Source organism: Diaphorina citri, unplaced genomic scaffold (assembly GCF_000475195.1).
Source record: "Diaphorina citri unplaced genomic scaffold, Diaci psyllid genome assembly version 1.1 scaffold107, whole genome shotgun sequence".
NCBI lineage: Eukaryota > Metazoa > Arthropoda > Insecta > Hemiptera > Psyllidae > Diaphorina > Diaphorina citri.
Window position 1 is genome coordinate 266,401 of NW_007377544.1, and position 19,298 is coordinate 285,698.

A 19,298-nucleotide genomic window follows, 5' to 3' on the forward strand; every position below is an offset into this window, starting at 1 on the left:
GTTGTTTGTTCAATATTCCAGGTCGACATCCAAGAGGAAACGTCGTATGAGTTTAGAATCCTTATCATCAGGAACCAAGTTGTCTGTGATCACTTGGGGGGAAACATTTCAGTTGAAACCTACCTACATCGTTCTTTCAATACTATACATTCTCTACATTACCTGATTCGTTCAATACTTTACATTACCTGTTTTGTTGTTTGTTCAATATTCCAGGTCGACATCCAAGAGGAAACGTCGTATGAGTTTAGAATCCTTATCATCAGGAAGGTACCCGGGCGAGGTTAATGTCCGAGGCGTTCTCTATCACCCAACCCTGAGAGCCCTATTTTATTATGTGATTGTCAAACAAATTATGATAAAATTCCGTGCCTTGCAAGGGATTTGAACCCGCGTCCTCCCGAATAACAGCGGGATTTATGCTACTGAAACAGATTCAGAAACAATGTAGCTCTCTAAAAGTGTAGACTTGGGGCTTTCGTATACAAAAAGCCTACTCTAAGGCTTAGAAGTAAGGGCAAACAGCTTTAAAGGTCGGGTTGACCTTATACGAATCAAACACTCGTATTTATGAACAAGAATGATCGTTCTTAGATCGTCTCAAGTCAAAATTGACCAATCAAATGCCTTGAGACTATGCTTAGCACGAACTTAAGAGCCAGCACTTTGTTCATAAATATGGGTGCACAAAACGCCTACTCTGAGGCTTAGAAGTAAGGGCAAACAGCTCTAAAGTTCGGCTTGACCTTATACGAATCAAAGGGTTGAAATGTTTGTTGACCTGTAAGTGTTCTCGGACACTATGTCCGGAGAGTCTCATATAATTCCAGGCCTTAATACTTACTATTACACTAAAATCTAATATGTTTAAATCATATTAGGATAGGGACACACGCTTGAACTACACTTTGTATATTATTATTACTATTACCTAGTCGAGATGGCATCTGTCCTTGAAATAGTAACACCTACGTACATACATATCTCTGGAGAACTATTCTACAGGGTATCTCAGCAGACAACTAACTCATGATTTCTAGAATCCAACATACTTGAAATAATAGGAGTGCAATAAAAGAAGATCCTAAAGTTAAAGAATGAAGTACCACACTTGAAGAGTTGATTCATTGGGTCAAAAAAAAAAATCTTCTATGCTATGAAATGAACAGTTGTCAGTAATTGTTCTGAATTTGACCTACAGAGGTTTCAAGTTGCTTCTTTAAGCCAATAAAACGCCTCTAAAGTTGGTACATTATCTTTGGAACACCCTGTATCCTGAACTTGATGTGATGAGTGAATAGATCTTTATCCAGAACAATCAGAATAGTATATGTATTGGATTTGATGATGTGGAGCCGGTATGCTTAGGGTCACTAGACTCACGTGAAATTCCCGAGGATAATTATTATTATTATTCCTGAAGAGTGAAATTCTTTATCGTTAAATGACAGTACCTACTATAGAAATAATAATATTGAATAGGGGGGACTAGCGACTAACTTATCCTATATTAGCGACTAACTTATCCTATGTTTTGTCTGATTTCAGATACCATAAACATTTCCCCACCATACCTCTGTCTGAAGAAGATAGTGATGAAACCAAATTTGTATTGATTGATGTTTAGGATAACAGTTTTACATATTGTTTATGTATTTTTAGAAGAAGGCAAATGTTCAAACTGGCCTAATAATCCACCACGTTTTGTATGAAATGAAAGATTTGTTGTTCATTGTACTTAGGTTGTATAGCCAGCAGATTTGCATGCCAATTAAACAAAAGTATAATTATTAGGATTTATCAATTTAGGTTTGAAACGAATGTCTGAAGCGAAGCGGTTGAAGCATGGTGCAGACAGGGAGACTGATATTACTGCGCAGGGTATGAAATATCTGGAGGCAGTACTATTCTTCCTACTCACTGGTAATGCTATGGAGAGTGAGAGTGTCACGGAGAAAGCAGCGTACACCATGTACAGGGATACGCTCAGCTTAATCAAGTAAGTAATGAGTTCATATGTTTGTATTGTATAATCAAGTAAGTAATGAGTTCATATGTTTGTTTTGTATAATCAAGTAAGTAATGAGTTCATATGTTTGTATTGTATAATCAAGTAAGTAATGAGTTCATATGTTTGTATTGTATAATCAAGTAAGTAATAAGTTAATATGTTTGTATTGTGTAATCAAGTAAGTAATGAGTTCATATGTTTGTATTGTATAATCAAGTAAGTAATAAGTTTATAACTAGTGAATTTTAGAACTCACTTACACATTGGGCCGCTACGGAGCCTCCAAAGGGCGGTTGAGGTGTAAACTCTGAGGGGGAAAAAATGTCTTTTTTTTTGCCAAATTTCATGCAAATAGGACAAACCATTGGAGATTCATCAAGTAACAAATGGACAGACAGAAAGAAAGAGTTGCCTAAATTGAAATTTTTTCTACAAATTTCTATTCAGACTGCACTTGGAATTATTCACAGACAGGCTACCAGTTTTATTTCATTACCACACGTCTTGTCATTCGGTTCAAAGCAAATATCGTAAACAGTTCAATTGTTATTTCAATTTATACTAAACTTGGTTTAAAGTTTTAACACAGTTATTTTCTGTTGTCCTCTTGGTAAGTACAATATTTCCATATTTGTCCCATTTAGATTATAAATATGATTAAGTCGCTAGTCGGTGAGAATAAGTTAATTTTCAAAGGCAGATTTTTTATTTTTATTTTTCATTATTTTTATGTAGCAATTTTTTTACTTTCCTTATCCTATATCCTCTAATAAGGAAAGTAATGTGTTCAACCATTTTTACTTTCCTTATCCTATACCTATAGGAAGGAAAGTAATGTAATCGGGGCAAATTTTTGATGGTCAGTTTTTAATGCCAAAACAGGTTTTGAGGTCCCTAGAGCCTAAATCCAAAGTTTCAGCCATTGGTCCGTGTGTGTGTCTGTGTGTCTGTCTGTAAACAAAATATCTCGAGAACGGTAAGAGCTAGATACTTGAAATTTGGTATGTAGCTGTCAAATGTGACAAGGATGCGACACGAAACTTTTGGTTAAGATCGGTGCATTGGTTGGCATTTTTACTTTATCTATTATTATTTTGTTTTTTAGTTCAATGAGTAGTTTTTCTGCCTACTCTTAGCATTAAAGTTGCAATAGCATTTACAAAAATGACTCTCTCAATATTTATTGTTGTTTTGGATGTCCTCAGCTTTAAAATTCTTCATAATGGTCATTTGTATTATTTTCTACTTTTCGTTATTTTTTTATGTTTTGCCTCATGTTGGTTTACTTTATTTAATTTCTCATCATTTCCATTATAAAATGTTTACACCAGCATTACGTAAATTAGGTTTTTGAAGCCGAAACTTCAAAAAGGCGGACATTTTGCTATATTTTAAAAAGGCGGGCGGACGGAGGACAAACGTATAAAAAGGAGGACATGTCCGCCGAAAAGCGGACGTCTGGTAAGCCTAGCTGTGTGGAAGTCTTTGGATCAAAAGGGACCTCGGCAAAATAGTTGCGTAAAGTTATCGAAAATTATTTTTCTAAAAAGATCCTCATGGATCCGATGTAATCTAGCATATTCTAATGAATACTATCTATTTGTCTTGGTGTTTCAGAATTCTTCATCATGTGTGACCAGTATTGTGGTCCCCTCACCCTACATAGCTCACTCAATGATCTGGTGCGCTATGTACGATTTGGAATACAGAAGCTCAAAGAGTTATAATACAATAATCTAGCATATTCTAATGAATACTATCTATTTGTCTTGGTGTTTCAGAATTCTTCATCATGTGTGACCAGTATTGTTTAAGTTTACAAATATTCACCTCAAAATGATGTCACAATATTCACCTCAGAATGATGTCACAATATTAGGGCCGAGTAGGGCCGGGAAAAGCCAGCAGCATGCGATTTCTCATCTGGATACCAACCAGGCACAACGATCCATTGGGAAGGGAACTGATATATTCAACCTATCTACTATTGCCACCAGCATTTTTTCTTTCTTCCAAGTTCTAATGAATTTTGAATTACTTCACAGAGACCAATACCTGTCTGAAGCGCATGCGATTTCTCATCTGGATACCAACCAGGCACAACGATCCATTGGGAACTGATATATTCAACGTATCTACTATTGCCACCAGCATTTTTTCTTTCTTCCAAGTTCTAATGAATTTTGAATTACTTCACAGAGACCAATACCTGTCTGAAGCGAAGCGGTTGAAGCATGGTGCAGACAGGGAGACTGATATTACTGCGCAGGGTATGAAATATCTGGAGGCAGTACTATTCTTCCTACTCACTGGTAATGCTATGGAGAGTGAGAGTGTCACGGAGAAAGCAGCGTACACCATGTACAGGGATACGCTCAGCTTAATCAAGTAAGTAATGAGTTCATATGTTTGTTTTGTATAATCAAGTAAGTAATGAGTTCATATGTTTGTTTTGTATAATCAAGTAAGTAATGAGTTCATATGTTTGTTTTGTATAATCAAGTAAGTAATGAGTTCATATGTTTGTTTTGTATAATCAAGTAAGTAATGAGTTCATATGTTTGTTTTGTATAATCAAGTAAGTAATGAGTTCATATGTTTGTTTTGTATAATCAAGTAAGTAATGAGTTCATATGTTTGTTTTGTATAATCAAGTAAGTAATGAGTTCATATGTTTGTTTTGTATAATCAAGTAAGTAATGAGTTCATATGTTTGTATCAGATGGGCGTGAGTCTAATATAACGGATGTTTTATCATTAGGGACAAAAAGTGTTTTCTATCAGGAATTTGTAATTAATATTGATGATTGACCAATGTAATAATTTTATTTTATCAGTGACTAACCCATTGTGTTTCGTGTGTCCACAGGGCTCCTCACCCCCCTCGATCATGTTACCAGATGACAGTCTCACCATTAGTAACCCCGCCCCCCTCTCTCCCATCCCCACTCTCTCCCCTCAACACTCTCCCTCCCCTTCTCCTTCCCTCTCTCCCTCTCGCTCACCCAATAGAGCCGCACCCGAGTACAAGAAACCACCTGAGCCTCCCTCCAAGTAAGTCATACCCCGTGTCAAGCCAGATTACCACTAAGGGCCCGTTTCTAGTTGTTGTTCGGGAAAAAATCGTGTCGTGCCTAGTGGGAACACTCTCATTTGAAGTATATTGCCGCCTATAAGGACATTTTGTGTGCGTCGGAAAATGAATCTTGTCTTGTGTAGTGGGAACACTCCCATTTCAATTACATTACCTTCAGGATATTCGGAAAAAATCGGATGAAACTCACGACAAGTGGGAACGGCCCTTAATAGTGCATGTCACATTTCAGTCAGAATATTCTTCTTCTCTTTTTCACCTTTGGACGTTTTAACTCTGGAATACCAGGTCTGGAGCAAAACTTTCGGCAAAAGTCGAAGAAAAAGAAGAAGATACCCTTCGTTGTCTTATCAAACAAGAATCGTCACTAAACTATCTTTCGAAATTCTCCATATCGAATTTTCGATATGGAGGATATGCATTTCGGTAAAATTAGTGGAATATCAAATCCCATGTAAAAGTCAGTCTCTGAAAAGGGGGCCTTACCCAAAGTGTGGTGACTTCATAGGTACCTACCTATATTGAAAATTTGTACCATTTACCTTTTTACTTTCTATTACTTGGGTACTAAAATAATTAGAAAGTATTGCAATCGGTCCATTTTTTTTTTAAATCCACCTATTTATCTGGAAACCTAGAAATTTATTAAATACTTTTTCTTCCCACGCAGGCGAATCCTCCCACCCCAATGGAAGTGGTATGTGGTGGTGTGCTAGCAGCAGGTCAAGGTACCCCCTCCCCCATGTCTCCTACCCCCTCCCCTGCCTCCAGTGTGGGTTCTCAATCCTCTGGGTATAGCAGTGGTGAACTCAAGGGTCAGCCTCCCATACAGGGTACTCCTGGCTCATCATCAGGCGTGACATCAGGACCCTGTATTGCAGTTCCGGTATCCGTGTATAGTGCTGTACAGAAGCAGAGCTATAACTTCAACTGTCTCATGTCATCGCATGAACTGTGGGACCAGGCGGACAGTATGGTCTATAAGGACAAACATAAACGTAAGTTTATATGAAAACGAATTTTTACTTTCTTTAAGAAGATTTTCACTGCTAAATTTTTATGTGGGTGGAGATAAATGTGCGTAAAAAGTAGTTACTAAAGCATAAAATTACGTCTGAAGTAAGCTGTGTGTAGGGTTACCACAAAAGAAATTTCAAAAGGAGGACATTTTGGCTAAAAAAGGCGGACATTTCAATCAAAAGGAGGACGCAGAATATAATCAACACAAAAACCACCAGTACCTATAATAGGTAACATGATTAATATAATCAATCAACACAAAAACCACCAGTACCTATAATAGGTAACACCTACAGTGTACCTAGGTATATACTTACCACCTAGTTATATGTATACCTACTGAATGTACCTACGTACATTGTACATGGATTTAATTGAAAAGAAATTTCAAAAGGAGGACATTTTGGCTAAAAAAGGCGGACATTTCAACCGAAAGGAGGACGCATAATATAATCAACACAAAAACCACCAGTACCTATAATAAGTAACATGATTTTTTTTTTTCAATCTATGTACCTACAGTGTACCTAGGTATATACTTACCACCTAGTTATATGTATACCTACTGAATGTACCTACGTACATTGTACATGGATTTAATTGCACAAAAATTACATTTATCCTTTTTAAATTCGAGTCCTGACGTCCTCTTCTCAAGGTAAAACGATATATTACGTAAATTAGGTTTTTGAAGCCGAAACTTCAAAAAGGCGGACATTTTGCTATATTTTAAAAAGGCGGCGGATCCGATATAATCTAGCATATTCTAATGAATACTATCTATTTGTCTTGGTGTTTCAGAATTCTTCATCATGTGTGACCAGTACTGTCATTTTTTTTTTTTTTCATTATTTTTATGTAGCAATTTTTTACTTTCCTTATCCTATATCCTATAATAAGGAAACTAATGTGTTCAACCATTTTTACTTTCCTTATCCAGAAAAATGACATAATAGTCAATCTCAAGCATTAGATAACAACAACTTTCCTTATCCTATAGGAAGAAAAGTAATGTAATCGGGTCAAATTTTTGATTGTCAGTTTTTAATGCCAAAACACGTTTTGAGGTCCCTAGAGCCTAAATCCAAAGTTTCAGCCATTAGTCCGTGTGTGTGTGTTTGTCTGTCTGTAAACAAAATATCTCGAGAACGGTAAGAGCTAGAGACTTGAAATTTGGTGTGTAGCTGTCAAATGTGACAAGGATGCGCCAGTACTGTGGTCCCCTCACCCTACATAGCTCACTCAATGATCTGGTGCGCTATGTACGATTTGGAATACAGAAGCTCAAAGAGTTATAATACATTCTGATTTGGGTCCAATAAGCGAGGACATCACTTCCTCACTGCACGCACCAAGTTGAAAACAGGTCAACGGCCAGATTTTGGGTCCAATTGTGTATCCCCTGGGAGCCTCTTCCATATAGAACTTTGTACTTTGCGTTTCGATCTTTGCAATAGACATGACTTCATATTGTGATACCGATACCATTCGATTGTACACAGAAGAAAGTAGACATTTAGTATTTAGGACCTCCTTAGAATATTTTTCACGCCGTTTCCTTAGAACGAACATCCGAAAGTTCATCCAAGTTATTACATAGGTATTTTATTTGATATTTCAGGATGTGGAGTCGAAGGATCAAGATCAGGATAGCAGTGATGCTAGACCTCCAAATTGATTTATCTCGGTACTTAGAAGTCGTAGAAGAAAAAGAAAAATTCCGTTGGTCCTATTTTTCCTGCTCTATGACTTTGAAACATCACCCAAGTAAGCGCAACTGATCTATTATATACGTAACACATTCAATCCGTTTTCTTCCATCATCTTTAGCTTTTCCTCTGCAACTCTACCTACCTGAAAACGGCTACTTCGTCTGTGGCATAGGTAATATACATAATATCCCTTTGAGTATCGGAGTAGAACTTTTTTGACTTCGCGGGACATTACCTACCTGTTTTTTTTTATTATTATTTTTATTATTATTATTATTATTATTATTATTATTTTAATGTAGGTAGGTTTCATATTGCAGAACAAAATGTTGTATGATTTTCACCCTATACGCTCAGCATTGTGTAATAACCTATGACTGTTATGAGTAATCAGCATAAAGCCTCGTTTGTTTTGTATAAAGATTACGATTCTCCTTCGTATGGTCGGAATAACAATCTAAGATTAACTTAAACCACGTTTAAATTCAGATTGTGGTCATAACTCGAAAGATGACGTCAAAAGATTTTCGAAAAAATTGCAAAGTGTGAAGTAAGTTGTGGTCATAACTCGAAAGATGACGTCAAAAGATTTTCGAAAAAATTGCAAAGTGTGAAGTTACTCTATGGAATAGGATCCTTTTCTATTGTGCTTTTTATTAATTTCCATTACTGCTTTGTATACAGATTACAGATCCTATGCAAAGTAATGTGAAATTAGTTTTCTGTTTTTTTCTCTCCCACATTTTCCTTTTTTCAAGTTTAATCAATATACGTAAAATTTCACGCCGCGCCGCATATGTAGGTGTTGCACATCCGTGTAGATCAGAGCTGTCCAACCCAAAATATTTGCGGTCAAGTTTTAGCGCGGGCCACTAAATAATATAATTTTTTTCCTATATAAAACAGCCAGACATTTTTGATCCAAGGGCCATGGGTTGGACAGTTTTGACCTAGATTTTTGTTTAAGTAAGGTTCCATGACATCCCATATCTTGTCCAGCTTACGGGGAATTACTTAATAAAGTGTATTTAATTTTTTAAACTAAAAGTTTTACTCGAGCTTTAACCCTATTTACATCTATTTCCCGAACCGCAAGTAATATCCCGTTGTTCTTGTTTTTCATTTCTTTGTTTTTGTTATTTTTACTTTTCCGGCATTTTTAATTTATCTATTATTATTTTGTTTTTTAGTTCAATGAGTAGTTTTTCTGCCTACTCTTAGCATAAAAGTTGCAATAGCATTTACAAAAACGACTCTCTCAATATTTATTGTTGTTTTGGATGTCCTCAGCTTTAAAATTCTTCATAATGGTCATTTGTATTATTTTTTACTTTTCGTTATTTTTTTATGTTTTGCCTCATGTTGGTTTACTTTATTTAATTTCTCATCATTTCCATTATAAAATGTTTACACCAGACATTCGTTCTCTGAATGCTAGGATTTTTACACTGTCATAATCTTCTAGCAGCTTTTTATTTTCATATAATTTGTAGCAAATAATAATTACATAGTGTAGAATAGAATAGTGAAAGCAATAACTCCGCCCTAGTGCCTGCATCCCTCTCTCTCCATTATCTCTCTTATCATCAGTGGAGGATGGTCTCCTAGTGAAAGCTGAGAATGGGGATAGCCACGACTCCATGCCCCCTCTCATCCTCCCCTGCCATGTAACCCCCCTCAGTATGGGATCCCCCGGTACTACCTGTGTCATAACACCACCTCCCCCTGAACTCAGGAAGCAAGTGCTGACCAGGACCTCCAATGAGGAATATTGTGATAATGCTGCTGCTACTGGTGCTAGTGCTGCCAAGAAGAAAAAGAAGCTGGGGGAAGAACCTGTGCGATACTCTAGTCGGGTAAGTGTGGTGAAGTGTTCTCCACTCAGAGGTCCCGGGATAGAAATTTTCTAACCAAACTTCCCCTTTTCTCTGAGATATCAATCATATTCTCAGTTGTCCTTAGAAGGCTGATTGCACCCTGAGGTTGTTTAGGGTTTGACAGAGGGAACTGTATCAGCTTAGGTCTTATGGTCCTGAAGTTAAAGAGAAAAGGACAGGCGGCAGGATAAGAGAAACCCAGCCGTACCAAGAGTTTGGGATAAAGTTCGCCCCGGGTGGAAATCGAACACACGACCTAGCGCTTACAAGACAGGCGCACAACCATCAAAGCTAACTCGTCTGGCATACCTATTTATTCTAATGAAGGTTATTTTTCCCTGGCTAACAGTTTGTTCTAATAAAGGGTTACTCATTTGTTTTCAGTCGGAGAATGAAACACTGTGTACAAATCATGAGCGGGAAGCAACTCATTCTGATTGGAGCAATTCCTCCAACCCTTCTCATCCTGCCAATAGCAATACAAATACCAATGTAACCACTAGTAAAGTATACTTCTCCTATTTTGAGAATAACAACGGACATCATGAGGAAGGGGAACTGTCTGATGGTGATGACAAGTAAGTTTTTACCTTCAAGTATTGTTAGTTGATAAGTTTACAAATATTCACCTCAAAATGATGTCACAATATTAGGGCCGAGTAGGACCGGGAAAAGCCAGCAGCATGCTATTTCCCATCTGGATACCAACCAGGCACAACGATCCATTGGGAACTGATATATTCAACGTATCTACTATTGCCACTAGCATTTTTTTCTTCCAAGTTCTAATGAATTTTGAATTACTTCACAGAGACCAATATCTGTCTGAAGCGAAGCGGTTGAAGCATGGTGCAGACAGGGAGACTGATATTACTGCGCAGGGTATGAAATATCTAGAGGCAGTACTATGGCCAATTGTAGAAAGTAAGATTAATTTCAAACAAAGTAATCCCTTTTTATTAATTTCATTTTCTCCTCCTCATGATTATATTTCTCATGAGTCGTGACTCACCAAGATGGTGAAGCAATGAAGCATTATTTCATCAAATATGTTAAATATTTTGGACTCGCGTCAAAATACCCATACCCACCAAGTCTCAGTAAGATAAATTCCTCTGTGTCTAAGCGCAAAATAAAGCGACACACAACTTCAAGGGACAACGGAAAGCAAGAAATACGAATTCTACAATAAAAACAATATACCAAAAATTTTAAATACAAAGTTAATCTACTTCTGTGCCCCAATATACAATGGAGCAGTTGCAAATGGGAAAATAATATTAATAAAAGGTCGATTCCTATGTAAAAAGTTGTGAAAAATCCAAATCTGAGGTCAAAACTCCGAAAAAGTAACTTTAAAAGGTCGTTCTCTCTCTCTCGCTATCCCTTAACCCGTTTGTTTCCCTCCCTCTCCGTCTCTTTCTTTCTCCCCTTATCATCAGTTCTCTCTCTCTATCTCTCTCCCTCCCTCTATCTCTCTCTCTCTCCTTCTCTCCCTCTCTCTATCTCTCTCTCTCCTTCCCTCCCTCTCTCCCTCCCTCTCTCTCTTTCTCAGTACAATAGCTATCATTAAGATTATTATGGAATGGAGCAGTTGCAATTGGGAAAATATTATTAATAAAAGGTTGATTCCTACGTAAAAAGCTGTGAAAAATCCAAATCTGGGGTCAAAATTTGGAAAAAGTAACTTTAAAAGGTCAAAAATTCAATTTTTAATATTGCCGTTCTAATGAAAAAGTTCAAAGAGTTGTGACGTCAGATTTCACGTCAAAATGCGCAGGAACGCTTGCGCACAAACAAACGAATTAGCAGATAGGTACCTAGAAAATACAGAAAGGTAGAGGAAGATAATTATGAACCTAGCCAAATGAAAATGAGTCAAATACACAGAATCCGGTCCAATTTTTAACCAAAGTCATATACCTAATATAACATATATCATTCATGCTCATAATATTTATTCTATCTTGTTTAACATGCTGAATCATAAGTATCTCAACTCATTATACATAGGTAAGATATGTATCTTGTACATATGTTATGCAGATGATCATTTGTAATGAATAGGAAATTAACAAGAGATAAATATGACGAATATATAGGAATTTAACAAGAAATAAAACTCTTGACAAATACTTACGTCATCATATGTCGCACAACTAGACTGACTCAACACGGACGGGCGAAAAATAATAATTGCAAGTTTGTATTCCAGAAGGGCACAAAGACAAAGACAAAATTTGAGTTTTGAGTGAAGTTTTTGATTTTCATTCAAAAGTTGCAGGACTTCACAAAAACTCAAGTACCCATTTTTGTGAATAATAAATTGTGATATGAACCTGATTCTTTTTACTTTTTAAGTCTGATTTTAAAAATATTCTGCATTAGAAATAGAAAGCCATTTTATTCCAAAAGGGCCCAAGCCGGGGTGAGGCGCTTCTTGCGTAAATGAGTTCAATTATTATTACTATTATTATTCCAATACATTCGGTGCTTGGCAGAAAACGAATCTTACAAGGAACATTCAGTTTCACTTGATAGCCAAAAATTATTCAAACCTATGTAGAAGAAGTATGATGTGACATTATGAGGTCACATTACTTATTTCGTACATGAATTCTTGCTCATTGCCCGAGATTAGCGAAATAATGGTAGTTTATGTAAAATCTCATGATGAATGTTGTATTTTAATATCATTTTAATAACGGCCTCCATTTTGTTTTCCTGTTTGGTCACGCTCCAATAGAAATCACGCCGTAATATTTCTATAGGTCCATTTTCAATCTATTGATACACAAATAGTTTGATTTATAACCAAATTATGAATAAACTACTCATACAAATTAGGAAGTAAAGTCTAAATCATATGTGTATTATCGATTAAGCATAGCCTCAGGTTTCATATTGAAATTCACACAATCCAAAATGGCCCAACATGAGACTGTGGACTTGGGTGCCTCCTTTGGAAGTCTTTTCTTTTTCGCTACTCACCGCAATTAGGAAAATTCGACTCAGCTGGGAATCGAACTCAGGTTCTCCGGAGTACCAAACGTCCAAACTTACTGTAATACCTACTCGACATCGAACGTTGCTCGTTGTCTCCTAACATTTTTCTCTCTTTTCTTTTCAGACTTTTTCAGGGAACAACCCAACCCAACTCTAATCTTACTTGTATCAATCTCACCTCAAACTAAACAATGTCTGACGACTCGCAAGCTCTGGTTGTGTCTGAACCCTCTACTCAACTGATAAAAGCTAAGGAGGGAACCACACGGGAAGAAGTAGAGACAGTAGAGGAGGCTGAAGAACACAAGGAGGTAACTAACTAAACAAGGGAATTTTTTTAAAATCCAACAAAAGTACGTTAAACGTCCGTAAACCGTCTAGCGGTTTAATGACTGCTAACGATTTATGAATGAAGAAAACTCATGAACCTGTAGGTGTAAAGATACATGGGCATACAATTTGTTTACATTGGGAACTATTTTGTTTCATGTAGGTAGAATAGGTTGTACATACACCTACCTATGTGAGAACGTAATTTTAATTATGAAAATAGGTTAAGATTCTCCTTGAAGACGATAAGATACCTTGAAGTGGGAGACGAGGAGGAAGAGGAAGAAAAGAAATAAAATCCCCTGTCATTCCAAGTGTTGTTCGTTTTTTCAAAGTGGTAAAAGCCAAGAGCACCTTCAATTTTTTGTGCCAATCAGTAATTTATTTATTTATTAGGTAACATAAATCATCATACAAAGTCATGAGAATTTTCACAACAATAGAGAAACATGACATGTCCAAAGTTCAGAAGCGACGACTTTCAGAAAACTTCACTTTACTTTGTGGTTTCATACATTTTTTAAAATCCAACAAAAATACGTAAACGTCCGTAAACCGTAAAGCGGTTTAAGCCCTAATGACTGCTAACGATTTATGAATGAAGAAAACTCATGAACCTGTAGGTGTAAACATGTCTAGGCAGATTGTGAAACCTTATGGTTTTGATGATGGAGCTGGATTGATGTATATTGTTGATTGAGAAAAAAAAATAAAAATTGAGTACTTCTTACCAGAAAAAAAAAAAAACCTGTAGGTGTAAAGATACATGGGCATACAATTTGTTTACATTGGGAACTATTTCGTTTCATTGCATCAACTTTTCCTCAATAATAATTTCCTAATGCAATGTTGTCTGATCTATTCTCAGGTCAAGAAGAAGTCTGGCAACACCATTAGTTTTCTTTTCTTCACAAGTCCTATTCGACCCTATTTGTTTCTGTTTGATGTCAGACTTCTGATTGGTGACTATTGGTGATTTCAAATGCCTCTCTTTCAGCACAATCCCAGGCTGAGAGTTGTCACGTTTGTTGCGCTCATGTTGTGTTGGAACTCGACAACCATGTCTTAGAATTTGTTTGAGATTTTCTTCAATGACTTCCATCTTATCTTTATTCGCTCGTTGTAATTTTTCAATTTCCAATTTCCGTACGTTGTTAGTTTCACTATGATCACCACTACTCCCCAGTAACTTGGAATGAAAAGAGGTGTATTATATTGAAGATTATGATTTTTTTCAGTCAATTTCACCAAACATGATACTGATAGGAAAAGCAGATCCCAACTAAATTATTTTTATGTTTAGTCTCTTTTCCCTTCCCCAAGTCAAACAGGCAAACTCAGTCACTTGGAATGAAAAGAGGTGTATTATATTGAAGATTATGATATTTTTCAGTCAATTTCACTAAACATGATACTGATAGGAAAAGCAGATCCCAACTAAATTATTTTTATGTTTAGTCTCTTTTCCCTTCCCCAAGTCAAACAGGCAAACATTGCCTTTTCAAAGAAACTTGATATTATTTTAGTTAATTTTTCCTTTCTTTTAGTATTAGCTCGATAATAATGTCCAGTAGCTATGGAGTATTTGTTACTCTTAGTGGTTTAATGCTGGACCTAGTTATACCCTGTGCATTCTTATCCTTCCTTGCCTCTGTCTAGATGGAATTTTTATTTAAATTATTATTTTTTAATCCAACTGTCTTTGATATCCATTATATAAATTGTATATTTCCTTGTATATAAACGTCCCAATATTTCATTGCGGCTATACATATGTACAAGATCTTTAGGTTTAACACAATTATGACTACCTACTATTATTATTTTGTTAAATATTAAATTACGTTATCAAATTTCTTTTTAGTTTTGATTTAAATTAATTTTATGATTTTAAATTAAAAATGAAATTAAAAGAAAAGAGTTTGAAAAGAGATGAAAGAAAATTCAATTGAAAATATTAAAAATAAAAAATGACATGTTTTTTCTTCTCAATTTTAATTTTCAGCTGCAGGCTAATTCGGGGTGCACTCAGCCTAGTGAGAATAACTGAGGAGCTGGTTTATTACCAGTGGAAAAGGCTACATAAAGTCTGATAGAACCTCATTTTTTGGAAGAATATTTATGAAATTCATTCATTATTCGAATCATTTGTGGTGAAGCTAAAAAAAGCCCCTTCACAATTTTCGTGGATATCACAGTAGGTATGTACACTTTCTTATGCCACTACTGGTCGCTACTCATATAAAGTAGCTACTCTACTTCTGAGGTTTGGACACCCTGTATAGTGTTCTTTGTCTTCACTAAGGGAATGACCTTACTTCTTGTATTGTTCTCTCTCTCTGTCTCCAAATCTTATGGCATATTTTCAAAATGTTCTATAAATAGACATTTGAAAAATTCACTCTCCCTCTTTTCTTGAAAATTGAAATTTACCAAACGTCCAAACTTACTGAAATACCTACTCGACATCGAACATTGCTCGTTGTCTCCTAACATTTTTCTCTCTTTTCTTTTCAGACTTCTTCAGGGAACAACCCAACCCAACCCTAATCTTACTTGTATAAATCTCACCTCAAACTAAACAATGTCTGACGACTCGCAAGCTCTGGTTGTATCTGAGCCCTCTACTCAACTGATAAAAGCTAAGGAGGGAACCACACGGGAAGAAGTAGAGACAGTAGAGGAGGCTGAAGAACATAAGGAGGTAACTAACTAAACAAGGGAAATTTTTTAAAATCCAACAAAAGTACGTTAAACGTCCGTAAACCGTCAAGCGGTTTAAGCCCTAATGACTGCTAACCATTTATGAATGAAGAAAACTCATGAACCTGTAGGTGTAAAGATACATGGGCATACAATTTGTTTACATTGGGAACTATTTTGTTTCATTGCATCAACTTTTCCTCAATAATAATTTCCTAATGCAATGTTGTCTGATCTATTCTCAGGTCAAGAAGAAGTCTGGCAACACCGAATCCCTCACCAAAACCGACAGTTTCGCCAAGGAAGAGACAAAGCAAGCAGTAGAACATTCAGTGACCAAGGACCCTAGTGGTAGAATCATTAAGAAGATGAGTATGGAGCAATCATCAACCCAGGAATGGTCTACTGAATCCGTCACTACATCCACAACCAAAGGCCCGGTCCAAGTGTTGCAAATCAAAAACTGAAGCTTTCCTTTTCCCTGGGGAGTGTCGAGTCCTGAAAACGAAGGTGTTGTACAAACTACGAGGAAATCTTCTGCTTTGATCAGTCCCTATCCATAATCCAAGAATTATTTGCCTAATTCTGCAATAACACTACCTATATTAGTCCAGGAAACGAAGCCCGAAAATTAAGGTTTGACGGACAAAAATGATGTAGTTCTGATTTTTTGCCCAAAAGGTCCGGGGCAATCTACCAGAGAAAACACAAACACTTTGAAAATACTCAACTGTAGCTTACAGAGAGTGATACTGAAGCTGGTTACAAGTTACAAGCTTGTAAGTGAATCCTCACAAATGGGGACATCCTAGCGAAATTCGCGTTAAATTAATTCCCACAAAAAGTACAATCGATTGCTATGTATGTACAACACCATCCTTTTCAGGAATCGGGAGATATCCTCTATGATTTTGTTTTATATTCTGTGTAACTTATAAAGAACTTTTTATTTTTAAGTGATATTCTGATATTTTTATATGTGAATTGGATTAGATATTTGGGTGGGGTATTGGTAGTTATGTACTTTCATAATTAATTAATCTTTTTTCCTCTTTTTTTTTACAATACATTTACTTGTCTTTTAATCCCTACCAACTTTGGATATGTTATGTACTTACCAATACCCTTGTCTTATGTTTTCTCTTAGCAATGTCTTTTAATTTATTTCTTCAGAAGTAGTCTTGAAGCTATTCCCACAAAAAGTACAATCGATTGCTATGTATGTACAACACCATCCTTTTCAGGTATCGAGAGATATCCTCGATGATTTTGTTTTATATCCTGTGTAACTTATAAAGAACTTTTTATTCTTAAGTGATATTCTGATATTTTTATATGTGAATTGAATTAGATATTTGGGTGGGGTATTGGTAGTTATGTACTTTCATAATTAATTAATCAATCAATCTTTTTTTCCCCCTTTTTTTACAAAACATTTACTTGTCTTTTAATCCCTACCAACTTTGAATATGTTATGTACTTACCAATACCCTTGTCTTATGTTTTCTCTTAGCAATGTCTTTTAATTTATTTCTTCAGAAGTAGTCTTGAAGCTCAGTTAGGCTTTTTCACTAGAAATTAATCTTATCTTAACAAGGCTTTGCTGCTAAAAGCCAATGAGGAAACCGCAAGGGAATCGAATAGCAAACAAACAAAATTTCATAGCAATATTGTTAAAATACATATGAAGCTCAGTTAGGCTTTTTCACTAGAAATTAATCTTATCTTAACAAGGCTTTGCTGCTAAAAGCCAATGAGGAAACCGCAAGGGAATTGAATAGCAAACAAACAAAATTTCATAGCAATATTGTTTAAAAATATACATACCTATTATCCCAAACTATTGCCAGTTGCCAACAATCTGTTGCAATATTCCTCTTTTTCCATGAAATGCCTTTTCATCCTATATTACTCAAAAAATACATACCTACGAGTATTATCCCAAACTATTGCCAGTTGCCAACAATCTGTTGCAATATTAACCTTTTTCCATGAAATGCCTTTTCATCCTATATTACTCAATAGGTAATACGAGGTATGTAATCATTCTGTGTTGTTATGATTAACATAAAATTACCATTCATCATCAATTAACACCTCCAATTTCAATATTTTCCTCGTGTAGAATTTCCAAATGCCAAATTATTTGTTTTTATTACTCAATAGGTAATACGAGGTATGTAATCATTCTGTGTTGTAATGATTCACATAAAATTACCATTCATCATCAATTAACACCTCCAATTTCAATATTTTCCTCGTGTAGAATTTCCAAATGCCAAATTATTTGTTTTGATTCAAAATAAATACGAAAACTCTTCTGACGTTTTTATGATTCTCTTCTCACTTCTTAGTTTTAATGTTTTGTGTTTATTCAGTCGGGGTCCGGGGAGTTGTTTTCTATTTCGTATTAAATTCAATGTTTTCTCATTTCTTCTCGGATGGTCGGCCAGCCGCCAATCCACATTCCATTGCATTCTTTTCAGTAATTAACGATAATGGTGAAGAAGAAGAAAAATGGGGGAAGCGTACCTATCCAAATTTCTGGGAATCCCTAACGATATTAAATAACGGCTACTTTTCCTGTCGCGTATAATATCTCTAGTAGCGCGGTCAAACTTTCTTGACTTGGCGGGGCGGAGCGCTACCGCGCTCCTTAATAAGTGGCCTGGGTATTATGTGGGTCAAAATATGTTATACACATTTACACATACAGGCTGTAAATTACTGTACAGTTTTGTTCGCATGAATGAACATGATTAAAAGATTAGGTACCTATTTTTTACCACCCATATTATTTAAATATTTTATCTAATTAATCATTAAAAAAAAAAAAAAAAAAAAAAAAAAAAACCCTTTTTCAAAAATTTGAACGCTTTGTATACGCAAGGTGGCGTCCGATAAAATCTTTCCGTTAACCATTTTTTAAAACAGCCCTTTTTTTTCTTCAAAATAATATTCCTCAGCCTGTGTATGCTGTTTTTCGTATATTAGAGTAGTAACAACCCTTTCAACTGTTAACCATATCTGATTCATGTATTTCATGTCATTGCGCCATATGGTTCCTACTAAAATGGACACCGCACCGCGCAGGACGTTTAATTTAGGTACATCGGAAGAAATTCCTCGAGTGTGGGCGTGGTCTTGGATTGGAGGTCTGACGGTGATTGTTTTGCCGAAATTCTTTAACTTTGATCTCCTTATGTTAGCTGACCTTCAACTTTGGACGGCGCTTGCACTTCTGGGATGGCCGGCTTTGTCCCATTCTATCATCTCTTACTTATTATTACTCTAAATTGTATTTTGTTTTAACTAAATAGGTAACCAAGTTTTTAGATTAGATTAGAGATTATATTGTGTAAAATGGACCCCCACAAAAACACAAATGTGAAAAAAAAGGCCAAGTTCCTATCCAAAAATGTCGGCCTATAAAAGTGGTGAGATCAAAAATAAAGGCCAAGTCTGCAGTCCCAGTTTTTCGTGCCTTGCCTTATGAATCTTAATTCCTTCAACCTTCTCTCAGTTTCAACTTGGCTATGTTTTCC

General features: G+C 35.9%; 4 protein-coding genes and 1 long non-coding RNA gene across 7 annotated transcripts in view; 4 read left to right on the forward strand and 1 right to left on the reverse strand.

Moving 5' to 3' along the window:
- The first annotated feature begins 218 nt into the window (after positions 1 to 218).
- On the forward strand, positions 219 to 12,877 carry LOC103524600. The gene is made up of 5 exons (XM_026819955.1): positions 219 to 255; positions 9,417 to 9,693; positions 10,099 to 10,292; positions 10,526 to 10,638; positions 12,855 to 12,877. The coding sequence occupies exons 1-5, from the start codon at positions 242 to 244 to the stop codon at positions 12,875 to 12,877; spliced, it is 621 nt and encodes a 206-aa protein (XP_026675756.1). The 5' UTR covers positions 219 to 241.
- On the forward strand, positions 2,445 to 16,714 carry LOC103524590. Of its 2 annotated transcripts, none has more exons than XM_008489617.3 (3): positions 2,445 to 2,621; positions 12,845 to 13,031; positions 15,999 to 16,714. In XM_008489617.3, the coding sequence occupies exons 2-3, from the start codon at positions 12,912 to 12,914 to the stop codon at positions 16,218 to 16,220; spliced, it is 342 nt and encodes a 113-aa protein (XP_008487839.1). In that variant the 5' UTR covers positions 2,445 to 2,621; positions 12,845 to 12,911; the 3' UTR covers positions 16,221 to 16,714. The 2 variants fall into 2 exon arrangements, with proteins under 2 accessions (XP_008487839.1, XP_008487838.1); XM_008489616.3 differs by lacking the exon at positions 12,845 to 13,031 and adding an exon at positions 15,568 to 15,754.
- On the forward strand, positions 5,555 to 7,551 carry LOC113465440 (AF4/FMR2 family member 1-like). 2 transcript variants are annotated; one of them, XM_026819965.1, is made up of 3 exons: positions 5,555 to 6,103; positions 6,927 to 6,955; positions 7,343 to 7,551. In XM_026819965.1, exons 1-3 carry the CDS (start codon positions 5,794 to 5,796, stop codon positions 7,421 to 7,423), a joined length of 420 nt encoding a protein of 139 aa, XP_026675766.1. In that variant the 5' UTR covers positions 5,555 to 5,793; the 3' UTR covers positions 7,424 to 7,551. The 2 variants fall into 2 exon arrangements, with proteins under 2 accessions (XP_026675766.1, XP_026675765.1); XM_026819964.1 differs by having other exon boundaries at positions 5,556 to 6,103; positions 6,927 to 6,945; positions 7,333 to 7,551.
- The window catches only part of LOC113465439 (transcription initiation factor TFIID subunit 1-like), an 8,945-nt gene continuing 3,065 nt past the window's right edge, over positions 13,419 to 19,298 (reverse strand). Inside the window, exon 2 of the mRNA XM_026819961.1 lies at positions 13,419 to 13,539. The gene's annotated coding sequence lies outside the window, so the exon portion shown is untranslated. The remainder of the gene's footprint in view (positions 13,540 to 19,298) is intronic.
- On the forward strand, positions 17,676 to 18,099 carry LOC108254576. Its single transcript, XR_001809914.2, has 2 exons — positions 17,676 to 17,778; positions 17,920 to 18,099. It is a non-coding gene; the product is annotated as an uncharacterized LOC108254576 (long non-coding RNA).

Bases quoted from the DNA above. Each gene is read 5' to 3' on its own strand.
- LOC103524590 (XM_008489617.3), top strand. From the start codon at position 12,912: ATGTCTGACGACTCGCAAGCTCTGGTTGTGTCTGAACCCTCTACTCAA. The intron at 13,032-15,998 runs GTAACTAACTAA...ATCTATTCTCAG, and splicing joins AGGCTGAAGAACACAAGGAG to GTCAAGAAGAAGTCTGGCAA.
- LOC113465440 (XM_026819965.1), top strand. From the start codon at position 5,794: ATGGAAGTGGTATGTGGTGGTGTGCTAGCAGCAGGTCAAGGTACCCCC. The intron at 6,104-6,926 runs GTAAGTTTATAT...TTGGTGTTTCAG, and splicing joins CTATAAGGACAAACATAAAC to AATTCTTCATCATGTGTGAC. The intron at 6,956-7,342 runs CATTTTTTTTTT...CGCCAGTACTGT, and splicing joins TCATGTGTGACCAGTACTGT to GGTCCCCTCACCCTACATAG.
- LOC103524600 (XM_026819955.1), top strand. The intron at 9,694-10,098 runs GTAAGTGTGGTG...ATTTGTTTTCAG, and splicing joins CTGTGCGATACTCTAGTCGG to TCGGAGAATGAAACACTGTG. The intron at 10,639-12,854 runs GTAAGATTAATT...AGACTTTTTCAG, and splicing joins ACTATGGCCAATTGTAGAAA to GGAACAACCCAACCCAACTC.